General features: G+C 44.1%; 1 protein-coding gene across 1 annotated transcript in view; it reads left to right on the forward strand.

The window, feature by feature from the left end:
• Positions 1-19,951, forward strand: part of grik3 (glutamate ionotropic receptor kainate type subunit 3) — a 106,563-nt gene that overhangs the window by 84,033 nt on the left and 2,579 nt on the right. Inside the window, exons 10-14 of the mRNA XM_062537804.1 lie at positions 4,100-4,323; positions 8,280-8,398; positions 15,288-15,505; positions 17,963-18,188; positions 18,689-18,939. Coding sequence (XP_062393788.1) covers positions 4,100-4,323; positions 8,280-8,398; positions 15,288-15,505; positions 17,963-18,188; positions 18,689-18,939 — 1,038 coding nt within the window. The remainder of the gene's footprint in view (positions 1-4,099; positions 4,324-8,279; positions 8,399-15,287; positions 15,506-17,962; positions 18,189-18,688; positions 18,940-19,951) is intronic.

The following is a 19,951-nucleotide window of genomic DNA, read 5'->3' on the forward strand; positions in this document are numbered from 1 at the left end:
GGCGCACAGGGGCCTCTGTGTCAGGCGGCCGGGGCGCTCTTTTCTTTTCTTCTCCGCGTCCTCACAAAGCCCTCGCCAGAGCCAAAGGGCGCCGTGAAGAAAAACACCAAACGATGCAAGCGGCCTTGTTCAACCAGATTCAGCCACAATAGATGATCCCATTAATCATGCCACCACGCCAGTATTAATAGCTGGCTTAGCACATCATTTGTTTCTGTCACGGTAATTAATCTTTTGCCCAGACAGTTACACAGGAAGGTTACGGAGTATCGCGCTTTCATTGTCTGTGTATTTAGATAGCAGCTGGGCTTTGGACTTGGGAGAATACTTTAATGAAAAGCCTCTTTATTTGCTCGTGTGAGTGCCTGGCGCTCCTAGCGCCGCTAACGTCAGTGCTGATTCGGCTGCTCGTTTAATAAAGCTGTAAACGAGAGAACTCGGTGCCCACACACGCCGTCCAGATTTATTTTCATGATTATTGGAAATTGTGCGATATTTGTCTCCCATAAGGCGAACAGATGGATGTAAGGAATGGTATACCATCAGGTGTGTTATAGTGTAAAAATAACTACTGTGAAGCTGAAAACGGTAACAAGACATGTGGCTCACAGTCGGGGGGAAAATGCTGTGAATATTGACAATATGGTGTGTGTGGACCATCCTGAATATGGTGTGGATCAGTCTTTATCCTAGCGAGTGGAAGTGTGTGGGTGTGGACCGTGTAGTGTTAAGCGAACCTTTGAACCAGGAATGTGATATTAATTGAAATGTGCTTTTTTATTCCACTGGTTAATCAAAATTTTATATCAAGGTTGTGCACGGTCAAAGAGTCAAAGTCAAATGTATTTACATAGCAAAGAACAACCAGTGATCGTTACTAAATAGAAGGTCAAAGGTTATGAATAATACGGATGCACTAGCCCAAGCCCTGCGCTATGACGTGGGCCGTGCAGACTCTGAGACCACAAGGGATTGGTTTGCGGTAAGTGTAAATATTTGATGTACCCCCAGCAATCTTGGCCTCTGCTCTGTCCACATTCTGTCCCCATAGCCTGTGGTGTGGTGACATGGGACCAGTGTTGGAGCGCAAATCCGCTCAGCGCTATATACAGCTGTTTTCGTCTGCCAAACACTCAACGCGCAAATGTACGTTATCTATAGGGAATGTTGAGTTGAGGTGTGATGAGGGTCGCTGGTGGCAAAGAATGAACAGGAGTTAATGACGTACAAGGAAGTTTGCCTTCAAACCGCTGCTGCAGCACATTTCACTGAAACAACGGGTCAAAGAACTTCGAGCAAGTGGAGTGACAGCCTTGCTTGCACTGAGATAAAGCGAAAAAAGCAGGGAATAAAGGCCAAAAGTGCTGATTTGTGAAAGCTGTTTTCTTTATTGTTATTCTTAGAACTGAACAGAGTGATTGTAGCCTGTGCGTGCGCGCTTGTATGTGTATGTCTGTGTCTGTGTCTGTGGTGTGTGTGTCTGTGTGTGGGTGTGTGTGTGTGTGCATGTCTATCCCTTGAGGAGCAGGAGGTCTGAGCTCCTTTGTGACTTCCATCATGTTAGGGGAAGGAAAGAGGCGCTCAGGCGTGGGCCTGGCAGCTGGTTTCATTAACCTCGCGTCCAACCCTGGAGACAGCGCAAGCAGGGGGAGGCCATGTTAATGGTGACCTTCTAAATATGCAGCCCGGTACCACGGGCAGGTGAAAAGCTTCCCAGTCACCTGCGAGCTTCCTTTTCTTTTTCTTGGTCTCTGTCTCTTGTTTGCTCTCTCTTTTGCTCTCTCTCTCTCTCTCTCTCTCTCTCTCTCCCGCTTCTCTTTCTCAAGCTCTACTATAAAAGACACAGGGGGACTCAATAGAAGGAGAGGACAGAAGGCCAACCATGTCACTAGCTGTAGCACCTTAGGACAATCAGCTCTGCAGTTGGTCTTGGCCAACCTGGGTTTCTATCTCCCCCGCACACCCCCGAAGTTTCTCTCATTCAATTGCTTCAGCTTTCCATATATTTCACATTCAGTGGTCGAGAAATTTCATCCTATGGTTGTTCCCCATACAATGTCCTCATGAACATTTATCTACAGGACTTAGCACTACTGTTGTATGAAGGCTAAGCCTCGAGCAATATCATTCAGACAAATGGTAGTGGATAGTTAAAAAGGTGCTATGTAAGAACAAGCACAGGTGTTTAAAATGGGTATTGCAGTCCAAAGTGAAAACATTTGAGAGTGTTGTTGCTCCTCCTCCTCCCACCACCAGAATGGGTTGCCTATTTTATTATTGCAATGACAGAATAGTTTGAATATTATCGTTATAATAATAATAATACATTTTATTTAAAGGCGCCTTTCTTGGCACTCAAGGTCACCGACCGTTATGGAGGATAGTTAGCTTGCTAATTTGCTAACAGTAGATAGCTGGCCCACACAACATTCCACACGTTTTGGGGGAACAATAACAGGGATATTCCACCATTTGGGAAATTATACTCATTTCCCACCTCCCCTTGAGTTAAAAATATATTTTTACCTTTCTCCGTTCTCTGAGTCTGGCGATGCTACTTTTAGCTCCAGTCTAGCATAGATCATTGAATCGGATTAGCATCTCGCCTGCTAGCATCACGTTTAAAAGTTTTCCAGTATGTTTTTCTATGTAAAACTTTCCCACACAAAGTATAACATATCTTACCACCTTGATAGTGACATTTAGGTATACAAAGACATGTCCTACACATGTCCTAGGGGCATGCACATTTGGTAGCCTGTTCAGTGACAGTAAAAAAGACTATGCCTGTGGGCTATGTTAAATCTGATGCAAGCCAAAGGTATAATTCTAGTGTACAGTCTAGACTACTAATGATTAAAACTGTTTCATGTGTTGATGATGGTTCATGAATGTCAAATCAACTGTGTGCTACACAGATTATATTAAATGCCAAATTGAAGCCATTGTATTGCAGATAATTATATTTCACAAAACACTTTGGCAGAACTATGAGACTTAGGGATACAGTAGCCTATATTAAGTTGATACTAATCTTATTCATACCTACACGGAGTGAATCCTGTTAACCTACAAATGAAGGCTATAGCCTATAATTTTGAATACCCATATGCCAAAGTTGTTTTGAGGTTGTGCTGTTTATTTATTCACTCGTTTCGTTCAAGAGCGCAGGCAATCAAACTTGCAGGTAATCTCAAACGATTATCATTGATCATAGTTTTACGACATATATCTTATTTTGGTCAATCCACTGTTTTGGTCTACTTCTCTACCTTGTGCACGAGCAGACATGACGCTGACCTAAGCAAGATACAGCTAACTTCAGTTAATAGAACGGCTTCAGCCTCAAGTGAAAGTCTAGGCTAGTTCAAGACAGGCTATTTTTGTTAACCAAAGTCTTCATTTTCGAGGTTGACGCAATTGGCTACCCCTCAGGTCCGCAAATTAAAGTGTGTCTATATGTCCTGGCTATACCTTTGTTGTCACTGAAGTCTCACATATAGCACCTATACTGATGGGTTTGAGGAAAGTGCCAGTTTGATTGATGAAATGTATGTCAAAACCTAAAGTTGCAAAACTAGCCCCTATAGCTCCGCCATCCTTTTGCTGATGTTTGCCTGCTTGTGTTGAATTGTACAATTGTACCCCTACACACGGACATACTTGAACCCACACATAGCAGCACCACGGAGCGAAAGTCGAGTTGTCGAGCTAAAAATCCCCAGTGGAACATTTCACTAATGAGACCAGATTGCTAAAAAGTGATTTTGTCATTAAATCACAAGTCATCACACAGGTCAAAATGTAAAAAAAAAAAGAATAATGTAATGTTTGGCTGTACACTTGTAGAGGATTGAGTGGTTATTCACTGGAATAAGTGATTTTATTGTTAAGTGTTTTATGGAAATAATTGTTTTAGCCCACATAGCCTAATATATATTTCTTTCAGCACAACAGGAAAGCAACATGAAACAACATGAAAGAAATGTTATCTTGCATTACTGTGAGCTGCTGGAAGAGGTGTAGAGGCCACTAGGTCTGACAGGGTTTGGCTTTGTGACTGAGTGCATTTGTCTTTTTCTCTCTCTCCGCTTCATAGAAGGCTGACCTGGCCGTGGCCCCCCTCACCATCACCTACCTGCGGGAGAAGGTGGTGGATTTCTCCAAGCCCTTCCTCAACATGGGCATCAGCATTCTGTACCGCAAGCCCAACAACACCAACAACGGCTTCTTCTCCTTCCTCAACCCCATGACGCCCGACATCTGGGTCTACATCCTGCTGGCCTACCTGGGCGTCAGCTGCGTCTTGTTTGTCATCGCCAGGTGAGACGGGTAGCCAGGACACGACAATGAGGCAAAGTGAGATCGTTTTGAGATCTAAGGCACCAGATAAAACGTCAAGCGCATCTGCATACCTTCACATACACACACACGCACGCACACACACACACACACACACACACACACACACACGCACACACACGCACGCACGCATGCACACACACACACACAGACAGACAGACACACACACACACACACACACGCACAGACATGCACACATACTGTACACACACACACACACACACACACACACACACACACACACACACACACACACACACACACACACAGACACACGCACATACACACACACAAACAATTTCAAACTCTTTCAGTTTTACTCTAATACAAATGTTGAAGCGTCTACCTTTAAAAAAAAAAGAAGAAATGAAAAAAAAAGAAATGAAAAGGAGCGGGTTTGCGAGCGCCTCCGCTCTACAGTACCTCCCACCAGGTGGTCATTGTTTTAAAATGTATGAAGCCCCTAAAAACCGACCGAATGGTTCTTGAGTCGAGAGCTGTTAGGGAATGAGCCTTTGGTTGGATTCTGTCGGAGGAGAGGACACAGCTGTAGGCTACTCATCAGCTCAGGAGCGCTCCGCCTCTCTCTCTCTCTCTCGTCTTTTCAGCGCTCGCTGAAAAGACACAAGTGAGAAATCAGATCACGCCGGCAGCCCGGCCCCATCAACCGTGGCAGAGGTAATTTCGGAGACTTGCTGTCACAAAGAAAGGGCCTTTTACAGCAGGTGATAACGGCGCCCTAAATTTGTAAAACTGCCTATTTGCGAGCATATTCAGCACATAAATATCTGTGAGTATACAGAAACACCAAACTTCACGAGTCCACTAAAGCAGATTTTACAAGCCAAGGGCAAAGGTTTTATAAGAATTAGGATCCCATACCTCTTTCCCTCACTCAATATCAACCTGCATTTCTCACTCCATCTCTCTTCTCTCTCATTCTCTCGCTTGCTCACTCACTCCATCTCTCCTCTCTCTCATTCTCTCTCTCGCTCCATCTCTCATCTCTCTCTTCTCTCTCATGCTCTCTCTTGCTCTCTCACTCCATCTCTCCTCTCTCATTCTCTCTCTTGCTCACTCACTCCATCTCTCTTCTCTCTCATTCACTCTCTTTCTCTCTCGCTCCATCTCTCATTTCTCTCTTCTCTCATGCTCTCTCTTGCTCTCTTGGTCCATCTCTCTTCTCTCATCCTCTCTCTTGCTCTCTCGCTCCATCCCTCCTCTCCCTCATGCTCTCTCTTTCTTTTGGCTTACTTGTTCCTTCGCGTGCATTGAGAGTGCCCGCATGTCAGGTGCACTAAACAGACGGTCAGTCATCAGAATGATTGTTTGTCTTAGATATGCCATCAGTCTTTGACTTGTCTACATCCTGTTCACTGTATTGAGACATAACCTTTAGTCGCCTGTGTAGAGGTCACTGTGTTGTTTTTCACTGAGCAATCACAATAGAACGGTAAAAGAAATATGTGTGTGCCAGACTCTCAAGGCTCATATTTTATCTCCGACAACCCTCCCCCCCCCCCTCGTCATGTCCATGACTGCAGGTCACTGACACACAGAATCAGCCCGTGCCTCTGCGCGCATGGACGAGAGGAATAAATCATAACTGTCTGAGTGCTAAATGTGATGAAACTGCTCTTGTCTCCTGCACGAGCCTGTTCTATCAGCGCTCTCCGAACGCACGCTACACGTTCAGCAGGATGTAACTGAAAGGTGCCGGGTACGGCTCGTAGCGACGCTTCGCTAGACTGCCCGTAGCCTGGAAAATATACATTAGGAATTAGACAAAGAGAAGAATAGAGAGACCGTACAGATTCAAATTTAAGACTCCAATACCTTGCGAGCATGGATAGACTGTTACGCTCCAGCAGGTGTATAATAATGGACAGTTTTCTCTCTCTCTCTCCCTTCTCCCCTCTCTCTATTTTTATCTCCTCAAATACCAACACTCTGGCGAAGTTTCAATTTTCAGGGAGCTACCGCTTCAGGTGTGTCTGACCAAGGAGACAGACAGAATTGACAAGCAGTCTCTCTCTCTTTCTCTCTCTCTCTCTCTCTCTCTCTCTCTCTCTCTCTCTCTCCTTTCTCAGTTTTTAATTACTCCTGGTCTTTTTTGCGAAATATTGGCTTTCTTGTTGCCAGTTAAATCTCACCAATGACAAGGCGATTTGAAATCAGCGTCATGTTAAGAAACCTGCAGTGCTTTCCACTACAAATATTTCAGAAAGTTTGTTTAATATATTATTGAATTTATACTTCTTTCAACAGCTAAGGGAGAACCAAAGTCATCAAACTTCAATATTCTGATAAGCTTTGGCGGGAGGTGTGGAATGCATGCCTTATAGGGGCATTTTACCCTTTTTTTCCAACCAAAGGCCTTTTTTCAAAGAAAGATATATCTAGATATGAGGGATCCAAAGCATTTCTTCTTTTTCTTCTGGCAGCTAAACACTCTGAATAAATTAGGATAATCTGATCATGTTCGGAAAATTATTCAAATTAATTTCAGGGAAAGGGAGGCACTGACATTTAGCATGTTTTATCTTCCCATCTGCTTGCAAAAGTGGCTGCTTTTTATCCACACCAAAAAGAGAGAGAGAGGAAAGAGAGATAGAGAGAGAAAGAGAGAGAGAGAGAGAGAGAGAGAGAGAGAGAGAGAGAGAGAGAGAGAGAGAGAGAGATTTATAAGGCGCACACTGTTTGAAAAGATGTTATATGAACTACCCGAGGTTTGAGAGTCCGTAGGCCTTTTTTTTTTTTTTTTTTTTTTTTTGTATTAAAGAAAGCCATTTTTCAATTTTTACTTCCCATTTTTGCCATATTTGGCATTTAATGTGCTGCCCTGAATTCAGCTTACGCATTGCCGCATAGTGGTATAGCTTAACCATTCTGCAGAATCACACAACCAGAGCCCCCTACAAATTGAATCGTTCAAGGGTTCTCCCCCAACCATTCATATCTCTCATATGTTCTGCCAGACACAGATGGCCATTCATTTGCATTATGTTCATTTGTGTCTTCCTTTAAGCCAGTGGAAACATACTGAGTGAAAGCTCCCCATCTGAGGGTCCAGTTCATTTGGTTTCTATTGTCTCCCAGTCATGCTGTTGTGAGGTATTAAGAGGCCGTGGCTGGAGAGGCAGAAGTTTAAGTATCTCCATCAAGAGCTCAACGGGGAGGCACTACACCGCTGAGCAACATCCCCTTCCAAATGTTTGGGCTTCATTATAGCGAGCTGCAGCACTTCTCTTTCGCTATGCTCTGCTTCGTGTTCACCACACTGGCGGATGCAGAAAAACAGTGCAGTGATTTGGGGTGAAAATGTATGTAAATAAATCTGCATACAACTGAACGGACTAAAATTTGATTGATTGACACTGACTGTGGTGACACTGTGTACTGTGCATATTCACTAATTAGTTACAAAATGTTTTATCCACATACTGGTTATGTATTTACAAGAGACCCTTAGAGGGATATACTTAGACTAGGGTTCTCGATGTGACGTACACTTTTTTACAAAATAGTGAGCAAATATAAGAATATATGTTGCATCTGTTGCCTTTTACCGTGTGTGGAGGTGGTGGGCCTAGCCGAGTGATTGTTGGTGTTGAATAATGACTAGAGTGGGGTTGTGCCATGAGGCCCCCAGTTATGGAATGCCTCTTGATCAGTCAGAAATCATTCAGTTGTTCTGAAAGGACCTAACTAGAGTAAAATATAACTTCACTTCATAAGAAATCGTAATGCCTTAGATGTTTAATGTAGAAATACGAATCCATGACAGTGTACCCACCTAGTATACCAGCATCTAAGAATAACTTAGCCTGCCGTGTGTTATTCCATTAAGAGTGGCTGTCATGTTCTTGCCCTGTTGTGCTCACTGCGCTGTGTCTGTGTCTGTGTCTGGTGGCCAGGTTCAGCCCGTACGAGTGGTACGATGCCCACCCCTGCAACCCTGGCTCTGACGTGGTGGAGAACAACTTCACCCTGCTCAACAGCTTCTGGTTCGGTGTCGGCTCCCTCATGCAGCAAGGTATGGAGCAGATATGGATTTTCTCTACCTCCTCCGTTCTCTCTCTCTCTCTCTCTTTTATTTCTCTCTTATTTCTCTCTTCCCCCCTCCCTCTGTGTGTCACAAGACAAAAAAAAAAAAAACATCTCCTCTGCCGTCTCAAAACCCATTTGCTGACAGCTACAGGCTTTCTCATTCCTCGCCTGCTTTTTTTAAACCACCGACCTTTCTCTCTGTCTTTCTTCTACAAAACCTGTCTGTCATGAACAAGTGAAAGTAAGTCTTCCATGACAAAAGATGATATTGTCATTGTGGCGGTGAGGGTGTGTGTCAGACACCTGTCACCCTCGCGCTGGGTGGGAGGGGAGAGAGACATGGCGCCGGTCTCCGGCAGTGGGCTTTTTTTTTTTTGTTTCCTTATAAACTGTGGCTGGGATACGCCAGGGACCTTGCTTTCATGTCGCGGCCAAGAGGTGGTGGCGTGGATCAAAGCGGAGTGACAGGGGAGAGTGACTCTTTACCCGTATGGGCAGAGACTGGGTTGAAGTTTGGAGATACTCGTCCCCTTTCATGTGCTGACTGAACTTCACGAGCACCACTGCCATTTTTAAAAAAGCATCTTGATTCGAGCGAAGCGACTCAGCCGTCATCTCAGTCAGACTCAAATCCATTTGAAATCCATCAATCTTGTCGTAGCGATCCGTGGAAATGTGATTTGATGTATTAATCAGGGGTGAATGTAATCGAAAATAATGAGGACATCTTCATCAAACACTGCTGTCGCATGCTGTGTGATCACATGATAAAATTAAGGCTGACCCTGACTCTACTAATGAATATAAGCGGTATGGAGATCGTTAACCATGCGTACGACTTAAAGGCACTCTGCTTTTGCGTTGCAGCATCATTATCTACCGTCTATCTAACATGCCTGGCAATCTTCCCATTTTAAATTTTATCTGAAAGAGAGATTGAGGTAATTGCTTTCTCCTGCTTCTAAAATCTATTACTTTAAGTAATCCCCTACCTCTAGGATGCATCTTTAATCTAATGGCTCAAAATATAGGGTAAGGATGTTATGAAAAACATACAAGACTGCCCCATAATCCAACAAACAAAAGATGACTTTACATAAAACATGGTAAAACTCTTAACTATGACAGAGAGAGAGAGGGAGAGAGAGAGGGGGGGAGAGAGAACGAGGGAGAGAGAGCGAGAGAAGGAGGGAGGGAGGAAGGGAGAAGGCAATGTACTGAAAAGCTTAACCAGTGTAAGAAGAAGACAAATGGAGCCGGGCTTGCCTGGTGCTGTTTTCGTGGGGGGATATTTGCCTGAGAGGATGGAAAATGTGATGTGCTATTCATTAGGCATAAGATTGCTGCAGCTCCCACAACCAAGCCCCCACCCCCCAGATCATTTCCAGCTCAACAGCGAGTTCGGGGGGAAAATCCTACTACTTGACTGTGTCAGAGAATGAGACAGTGGGTGGATGAGACGGGAGAGCGAGACGGGGTGGGAGAGATAGAGACTGAGAGAGCGAGAGAGAGAGAGACTGAGAGAGAGAGAGAGAGAGAGAGAGAGAGAGATAGAGACTGAGAGAGAGAGAGAGAGAGAGAGAGAGAGAGAGAGAGAGAGAGAGAGAGAGAGAGAGAGAGAGAGCGGCCCACGGCGAATGACAAAGGAGGAATTTGCTGTTTTATGGGTACACATTGTGTGATACGTCGCCACAGTGTTTCATTGCAATGTCACACAGATACTTGTGTTACAGCGGTGAACATATCTACTGGGATAGCACAAGTGAGAATATATACACAGGGAGGGTTTACATCCGCCATTATGTGTCCAGTAAATACAGTATAATCAGTAACAGGATTTTTCAAAGCTACACAAAGGAAGCATTTAGTAAATGTAGGATCTTCTGAATGTTATTGATAAGCATTATAGACTATATTCAATTGGTCAATGAGTCGTTTTAGCCTCCAATATACATACAGTACAAAATAGGTGACCACTGTATGCATTATTGTGTGTTATTTTGTTGTGTGTGATGTGGTGTTATGTATCTGGTTTTGTGGCGTATAGCTCTGAGGCACAAGTAAGAACATGGTAATACATGTAATCTCTATGGTTAAGGCATGCCATCTCTATCATGGTTGCATGCATGCCTTGCAGACCAATTCAAACTGACATTACACCACAGACAGAACTTGTGTATCGTTCACTGCTGGGCTACATACAATCCCCCACCCCTCACCCCCCACCTCCACCCCCACCCCCACCCACCGTGTCAACTTTAAGCAGTGTGGAAGTGCTTATGATGTTTGCACACGGGCTAGCCTTCTGCTCTCCCACTAAACCAGCTGCCCCGGGCCAAGAGCGATGGAGACGGAGCTATATTAAAATGCTAATGATCGTACATCAGGACGGTATGTTGCTAGGGCACTTCATGTTTAATCATTCGACTTGTCGGAGCAGATTTTTGTCATAGATATCGCTTACAGGGCTGAGGCATGAGATGTGAAGAGAGTTGCATTTCTCTGCAATTCATTTCTGCCCTATAATGTGGGTTATATGTCACCACATAACGATGCTGCTTGTGACCTGTTTGTTAATTAAAGTGATTGATTTTGGCATTATCATACGTGACAGACATTGTAGCAAAAAAATGATGATCTGTAGTACGCCACTTCCCCTGTCTTCAGGACTGTACTGTACATGCAGTGATGAACGGCACTAATAATGTCGTGTTTGTAAAACTGTGTTTTTTTTTCTTAAGGGGCGCTTGTTCAAAATTAGTTTTGCCAGAATAACAACAAAAAAAAAGAATGTGATTATGCATCATTTCAGCAGAACCTCTGACTATCAGGCATTTCCCGCAGCACGCTGCCGCTCGCGCTGTTGTCCTGCAGGTGTGCCACCACAGTCGAGCGTTATCAGTGTCGTCTTTGTCCGCCTCATTCCGTATTCCGCTGCTCGCCGCTGTCCTGCTGGGCCTCCGTGCGGCGTTTTTCTGCCGAATGGATTAAAAACAGACTTTATGCCACACTATTTAAAAGAGATTAATAAGACACTGTGGCCCCTGGCATCGTGTTTTTCAGCTGTGCTTATTGTATTACGTCGTCTTCGTTTTTATATTTTCTCTCTCTCTCTCTCTCTCTCTCTCTCTCTCTCCGTCTTTTGTTTTGCTATCCGCGAGGAGAGAATGTTAAACGCAGGTAATCATTCTCAGGGGGAGATGGCTCGCCGAGGCTCCGGTGATGCCTCTCTCTCTCTGCTCGTGGGGAAGAGAACATGACAGCGAAAAGCAGGCCAGCGCATTTAATAGCACTCAGCAGTAAATCCGCAGAGAATAACTCACAGGCAGGGGCCCATTTGCAACTTTGCCTCGTGCACCGGCCTCCTTATGCCCGACAGCCAGATGTTTGGAGTCAGCATAACAAACTGCGACTCGGATGTTTCATTGTTAACAGGCAGTCACATTTAAAATTCGCTCACCTCCAATCGCATGTGTGATGGGTGCTGTGTGTGTGTGTGTGTGTGTGTGTGTGTGTGTGTGTGTGTGTGTGTGTGTGTGTGTGTGTTTGTGTACACGTGCATTGCACGTACAGTATATGTGCATGTGTGTATATATTAATTACAAAGTTATTTAGATACGATGTTTACCCAGGCGATGAAGTGTATTCACAGTTTTATCGAGAGGAAGGGAGAGGAGGAGAGAGGCATGCAGGGAGGAAGACAGGAGGAGAGAAAGCAAGAGAATAAAGCCAGAGAGCTAGGGAGGAAGAGAAAACTACAGAGACAGAATGAGAGAGAGCAGGGATAATGAAAGAGAGAGAGAGAGAGAGAGAGAGAGAGAGAGAGAGAGAGAGAGAGAGAGGAGAAGAAAGAAAAGTGGAGAAAGGAGAAGGCGATGGGGATTGGAGAGATGCATTTATTTAATTCATTATCTCTAATCTGGGTAATGCCTCATTTGTATGTAGTTTCCAGAGACGGAGAATGTTTGTTCACTGTCGGCTCTTCAACACATCTTTTTTGTATTGTTTACTTTTCATTTGTGCCATTGTGTTCAATTTAGTGCTGTGTCCATTTGCTTTAAATCGAGTCACATCTCTGCTCTGTTCCCAAATGCCATTTTGGAAAGCCGAACAGTAGAATTAGAAACATCACTGTAACTACTACCGAACACAGCAATTGTCAACACCTTGTTATTTTGACAAATAGCTTTTATTTTATTTCTATGAACATATGTTTCATAAAAAAATGATTGATTCTTATGAGGTGATTAAGAAGACATATGAATAGAATGTTTTATGGAACATATGGACAGTATTTATAGACACATATGAATGTTTTATGGTGCACATGGGCATTATATACAGTATATAGACACACATATGAAGGGTTTTACACCTCACAAGGCCTGTTTGCAGAAGTATCATTTTTGTAGTGTTTTTGACATTACCTGAGTAAGAGACACATATCGTGATGAAACATGATGACTCTGATGTTGTGTAGAGTCGACTCTGAGATTCCATATGCGGAGTGCACGCTTCTTTGATGTGCAAAGCTAAGCCTTGAAACAAGCCTCATGGTTTCAAATCGATTACTCTCATTCTGTTGAAGGAATGTTCTTATATGTTTACTTGTAGTTATTTATTAATTCAGCTTCTTGTGGTTAATTTGAATTTTCCGTTTTCTGAATTTCTTATACAGTACCTTCATAACCTCACAGAGGTTTGGAGAGCTAGTGTACAGTCAACATGCATGCTGCTAAAATATGTGAAGTAACTCTGCAAATCAGTTTGTAGAAATGTTTCTTCTAAAGAAATGTGAATGAATACAATTCTCTAACTGTATGCAGTACTGTAGCCTGGCTAACGCCTACCACTTCTCAAATGAGACGTGGTCTGGCAACCAGACGTTCATTTTCTCGTATTTGAAAAAATGCCCAGATCCGTTCATTGGGCGCCACGGATGTCTATCAAATACGCATACAGTAGCTCACCCAACTCGTTCATATGCAACGCTAAGGGCTGCCGTAAATCCTTTGGCGTCGAATGTAGACGCAAGAAGGCAACGGAAACTTCTCGGATGTTCTGTGATTGGTTCGCCAACATCAGGCGAACATTTGGGCGTTAGTTTCCAGACTGGCTTAGCAGCGGGATTGAAATCACCGCGCAAGGCAGTATGGGAAAGCCCAGGCTAGCAGTACTGTCTAAGTCGTAAGTACTCCGTGTTACTTTGTGTTAGAGGTGCAGTTCCCAGGGCTCTAGTGACTGTCCTGAGACATGGGGTTCTTTTTTCAGTCTTTGGACATTTCTTACCAGAGGGCATCTTGACCCACACACACACACACTCCCCCCACCTGAACCTTCGCTGCTTTCTCTCCCTCAGTGTTTCCTGCTTGCACTACCATGCCCGTTTTTAGCTATCACAGACCGTTTAAAATTCTATTTGTTCCCAAAAAAGGTGCTGTCGAGCCAACTCCTTAGTCCTGTCTTACTGGCTTTTTTTTTAGCATTGTGTTGGCATGAACTGGCTAGGGAGACTAGGCTAGCATCCATCACTTTTATGAGAGAGTCCTGGATACCGCTCGCTCTGCTGACTGAATTATGCTCTCTCTTTTATGCTGTGCTGATTAGCTGGTCTAAACCCACGGGGTGTGTTGTGGTTAGCATTTGGCCTTTTCTTCCCGCGCTCATAAAGCCTCTTTATCAAAGCCCGGAATTTTACCGCTCTCGTATTAGTTTATTATATGTGGCGACCTTGACCTCGAAGGTCTGTTCGAGGAAAACAATTTTAATACGGCTCAATGGATGCTTCTGATGTACTGTAAGCACATTTTGGAGCAGCTAATTTAGATCATAGTTTCTCCCTAGAAATAACAGGTAATGATGTGTAAAAAAGGTGTGTTAACAAACCATTTACAAAATGGCTAGGTATTTACTCTTCGTTTGATAATATTAGCAAGTTACTTACAGGGAGTTTACATGTCACTTAAACACATATTGTAGAATGCTTAATAACTGATTACCGAGTATTTGATGAATGGTTAGTTATAAATGTTTGGTAGATTTAGGGGATGTTTTGAATGTATACAACTCTCATGCCCCTCCCCCACTTCTACCGAGCGCCATCGCATCAAGCAAAGATCGTATAGTAAGGAAGATGAATCATAAAGGGGGTTTTCAATGGAATGAAATGGTGCCCACTTCCGCCTCCTATCTGGGCGTGATCAGTGACGAGTAATCGGTTTAGACCAGTGTAGAAGCAGTAGAAGCAGTGTGCCGTTGATAACAGGTGGCCTGCGCAATTAGCGGAGATAGGTCAGGTCAGGAGGGACAGGTCGTGAACAAAGTTACTTTTCTATGTATTTATCACGCTGGAAAATACGATTTCAATGTGGGAATGTTAGAAAGACGTGTGCCTTGTAGAATATGGGTTTGTTACTTGCATTGCTGAATGTAGGGCTAAGGAAATGGTCATAATCCGAGATAAGGTATATTTCTCCCGTTTGCCTCCTAAATGGGAGTGGCACTACGTCACAGGGTAACCGGAATTGACCCTCATATGGGTCGTCTCGCTTTATAAACCGTCTCTGCATCAAGTTTGTGCTTGTTAGTGACTGTGCACAAACTGTGATTGACAGTCAGATCTGCCAATGATCATACAGAACTGTGCTTATTGGACCAGAAGAACCGGGAGCGGTGGATTTTTGCAAAACAAATAACAGGCTCTAAGAGGAGGTAGAAGCGCTGGGTTTTGTCTAAAACCGGCTCATTTATGTTGTTCTGTTGGAGAATACTGTCGGTTTCACTGAATGATCGAAACATCTTGCCAACTGCAGCTTTATTGGACTTTACAATTTAATCTAGCGTCATTTAACCTATTTTTTCCCTTCTCTGTAAAGGCTCAGAGCTGATGCCCAAAGCCCTGTCTACAAGGATCATTGGTGGCATCTGGTGGTTCTTCACCCTCATCATCATCTCCTCGTACACGGCCAACCTGGCCGCCTTCCTCACCGTGGAGCGCATGGACTCGCCCGTGGACTCCGCCGACGACCTGGCCAAGCAGACCAAGATCGAGTACGGCGTGGTGCGCGATGGAGCCACCATGACTTTCTTTAAGGTGCGCGCCATTTTGATGTCTCTGTTTTGAACAGCAGCTCACCTCATATGCAAAAAGCTGGGAATTATGGATTCAAACTGCCTTGTTATTTTGTTATGTATTCCAATTGTATTCCAACTTTTCAAAAAGGCCTGTCTCTCGTCTCCCTGCACGTTTCAGAAACCTATACTATGCTGCAAACAGAGTCACTCCCCCACACTCTGTCTCGTATCTAGTTAGATCTTAATTCCCAAAAGCGAAGTCTCCTGCACTCCAGTTTCTCCACTTCTGTGGGCTGTTTGAAGTATGCCATATTAATGATTTTCTGTTCCAAACTTTCAGCTTTTACCCGAAGGGTTTTTTTTTTTCTGTACATTATTTTATTATTTTAAGTTTTCTCTCTGATACACTGTAGCTATATAACAAAAAAGTACATATTTCTCACTTTACAGTTTTTAATTGTCATAGCAACAGATTTTTTTGTCAACAACAAGGCACATATAAGAATGATATTCATTGAGGGTGGTTCTGGCAAGCCATTGATCCTTCTGTCAGATCATGCAGTCCGTATGCGGAAACCCACTTGGATTGAGCGACCGAATGTTCTCATCTTCAATAATCAACAATAAGGACAGCATATAGTATTTCCCGTGGTGCCATGTCTTTGAGACCATTTCCATGCCCGTCACCTAGACATGCACACAAAATTCACTACATCCTCAATTGTAATAATGTTTTCATAATGTCAGTATGTTTTATCATATTGTAGCCGTAACACACAAAATATTCTGCTGCAAAAACCTTAATGTGATCTGCCCACACTGGCTCAGTTTCCCAAAGTAAACAGTAAAAATAGACCATAGACCATAGCAGTTCCAAAAAAAAAGATGTCTGCTGTAAAATAAGATGCTCGATCCAGTGTTCTCGAGAAGTCAGAGACAATGTTTCCAACATGATTTGTAGGGGGCAGAGCACTACTGGTACAATTATCACAGTTTGCTGGTGCTCAATCCAACTGGCATTCTGCCGCGAGAGCTAATTGAAATGTGACGCTGGAACACATACCTTCCATTTTGCATGGCATGTTATCATTACCAAAGAGCAGCTATTGTCATCTGTATGCCATTGAAATCACTGCGTATTGTTTGTCTGATTCAGTGACTGTCCTGGATTTGCTTCATTTGATTTCTCATTCTGCATGTGTGATTGCAGCACTAAAGACGGTGAGATTATATAGGCAGGTGTCAGTAATTACTGCAGAGCTTTTAGAGCCCTTCATCTGAAGTGCCTTCCACTCCTTTGCACAGAGAGAGAGAGAGAGAGAGAGAGAGAGAGAGAGAGAGAGAGAGAGAGAGAGAGAGAGAGAAGAGCACTTGCAAGTTGGACTGGAACTTATTGACACAGAGGTGGCGTGGAACTGATTTTGTTGTCGCGGTTCACACAGATTCCGTGGGGCAATTTCCCAAGCTCAACCTGAGACAGAGAGAGAGAGAGAGAGAGAGAGAGAGAGAGAGAGAGAGAGGGAGAGAGAGAGAGAGAGAAGAAGGTTAATTTACTGTGTTCTGATTCCAAATGTGAGAGGCCGCCAGGCTGAGTGTTCCTAGCTCGCGTGTCCCCTCAGATTCTGAGGCGAGAACTGAGCTGGTAATTATCTAAGATTAGCCATGGCATCTAATGTAACCTCAGCGTACAATAGCATGAAATGCCAGACGGTCCATAACAGTGTGCCATAACAGAGACACACCATTATTGCCACCATCAACACTGTTTTCATTTAACCTTCAGCTACAAAAGGTGTTTTTTTAATATATTATTATGTCCAGTTCAGAAACGTCCTCTCACAGTGTATGGAGCTCCATTTTGATATATAAATAAATATACATGAAAGTCAATGCGAGAAAGGAAGCAACTGTAGGCTATTTGAAGAGGTGACTGACAGTCTTGTCTTTCTATCATTTATTCATTCTGTCAGAGTGCAAGGCTCAGGCAGATTCTCATCCACTTTCAATTATACCACTAGACATGGAGGAAAATAGCATTTAGGTGTCAGAGAGAATAGGAGGTGTTCAAGGTTAAGAGAACATTGTCAACAGCAACAGTGTCGACTGAAAAATCAACTGGTCTATGGGTGTAACAGAGCAAGCACACTTGAGGAGAAAAAAAAACTGTATTTGAAAAATGCCAGGTTTTCACACAGCAATACATATATCTTTTTCTGAAGCCTTTATTTGTCGGTGACAACATTTCTGGGTCAGTGACAAGAGCTTTGAGCCAAACCGTGTTTTACAGCTTTGAGCTAAACCATAGACATATATACACCTATAGAATAGACATACAGTATATATATCTATGGACTAGAGACGACCCAGAGATGTGCAGAAGCCTTAAGTCCTCCTTGGTACAGGTAACATGGTCTCACTGTAATAATGTAATGTGCAATGTGAGTGATGTAGGAAATCTTGCCCCCCCCCCACACAGAGGTCCAGGGTGTCCACCTTTGAGAAGATGTGGGCGTTCATGAGCAGCCGGCAGAGCACGTCGCTGGTCAAGTCCATCGAGGACGGCATCCAGCGGGTCTTGAAGTCCGACTACGCCCTGCTCATGGAGTCCACCACCATAGACTACGTCACCCGCCGGAACTGCAACCTCACCAAAGTGGGAGGCATCATCGACAGCAAAGGCTATGGCATCGGCACGCCCAAGGGTAAACCACAAGCTTATCAGAGGAGGGTTGGGGTGGGGGGGGGGTGGGGAGGGGCAGCCAGGGGGATGCAGATATCAAGCTGTGGTATGGATGCCCCACTGAGACCAGGGGGGGTTCTGTTGATCATTAATCTTTAATTGCACAACATATGGAGCCCATAATGAGTGTAACGCTAAGATAAAGCATTGTTGTCATGCCTTTTTTTTGTGTAGAGATGGTGATGGTGATGGTGACTTAATGAGCTCATATTTTGGTGGAGTCATTTGTTAAGGTTAAAGCACCCAGTGGTTCTCCGTGTCTGACATGATGGCCTTTTCTCCTGTCTGATGGTATCGCAGAAACCAAATCAGTACTAACTAGATTTTATGTGGATCTTGTGTCCTCCATCTTTATCTCTCTCTCTCTCTCTCTCTCTCTCTCTCTCTCTCTCTCTCTCTCTCTCTCTCTCTCTCTCTCTCTCTCTCTCTCTCCCTCTCTCTCTCTCTCTTTCCCCCAAAAAGGCTCGCCGTACCGTGACAAAGTGAGCATCGCCATCTTGAGCATCATGGAGGACGGGCGCCTGCACATGCTGAAGGAGAAGTGGTGGAACGGCGACCACTGCCAGCAGGAGGCCCGCTACGAGGCCGGGCCCATGAGCATCCAGAACCTGGGCGGCATCTTCATCGTGCTGGCCTCGGGCCTGGTGCTGTCCGTCTTCGTGGCCATCGGCGAGTTCGTCTACAAGCTGCGGAAGACGGCGGAGCGGGAGCAGGTGAGTGGCACGCATCCCGAGGCACCTTCACTCTTTTTTTTTTTTGTACATTTTTTTGGTCTTTTTCCCTTTATTTGGACAGGACAGGGGCACATGTCTGTTCTAGGTTGCGTTAAGGCGCATGTCTGTTCTAGGTTGCGTTAGGGCACATGCCTGTTCTAGGTTGCGTTAAGACACATGCCTGTTCTAGGTTCTGTTAGGGCGCATGTCTGTTCTAGGTTGCGTTAAGGGACATGCCTGTTCTAGGTTGCATTAGGGCACATGTCTGTTCTAGTCTGTTCTAGGTTCCGTTACACATGTCTGTTCTAGGTTGCGTTAGTGCACATTTCTGTTCTAGGTTGGGTTAGGATGCAAGTTTGAAGATGCGTTCTGTGGGCAGGGCTACAGTGAACACGAGACGCAAGCGGAGAATTGGCGAAACCGCATGTGCTGCATGAAAGAACAGAAGATGGGTCTATTTTTGGAGATCTCTGTGGGGCATATGCGTCACTCTCACGTATGGTGGAGCCAGTTTCATTGATTAAAGTGGAGGCATCTTCTTGTTCAATGTAGCCGGGTTGTCAGACGACCCATTCTGAAATAAATTCTAAGGTGAATTCTGAGGCACCTTTGGGTACCCAGTTCAGGGGATTAAAAATATACCCTGAAATGTCTTAGGTTTATTTAAAGATGTGACATCCGCCTACGAAGGACAACAATAACAATATTTACTGACATGAAAAATATTCTAGGCTTGTTGAACCAGTAAGATAAAAGTGTTTGAAATGCACATGTCTGGGGTGTTGCAGATTGTCAACATCTTTATCCTGAAGAGAAATAGTGTTTGTTTGTGTAATATGTCAGGATTTTAACTTCTAAGGGGATAAGGAGCCAGAATGCCACAATCAAAGCGCTACTCACATAGCAGAGTCAGCTGGCTGACTCGGATGCTGCCGATCGTTTGACATTTCTCAAGCAGATGTTTCAGAGATACCTTTGCTATTTCTGCAACGAGATATTTATGTAGAACATC

This window comes from Sardina pilchardus, chromosome 6 (assembly GCF_963854185.1).
Source record: "Sardina pilchardus chromosome 6, fSarPil1.1, whole genome shotgun sequence".
Classification (NCBI taxonomy): Eukaryota; Metazoa; Chordata; class Actinopteri; order Clupeiformes; family Clupeidae; genus Sardina; species Sardina pilchardus.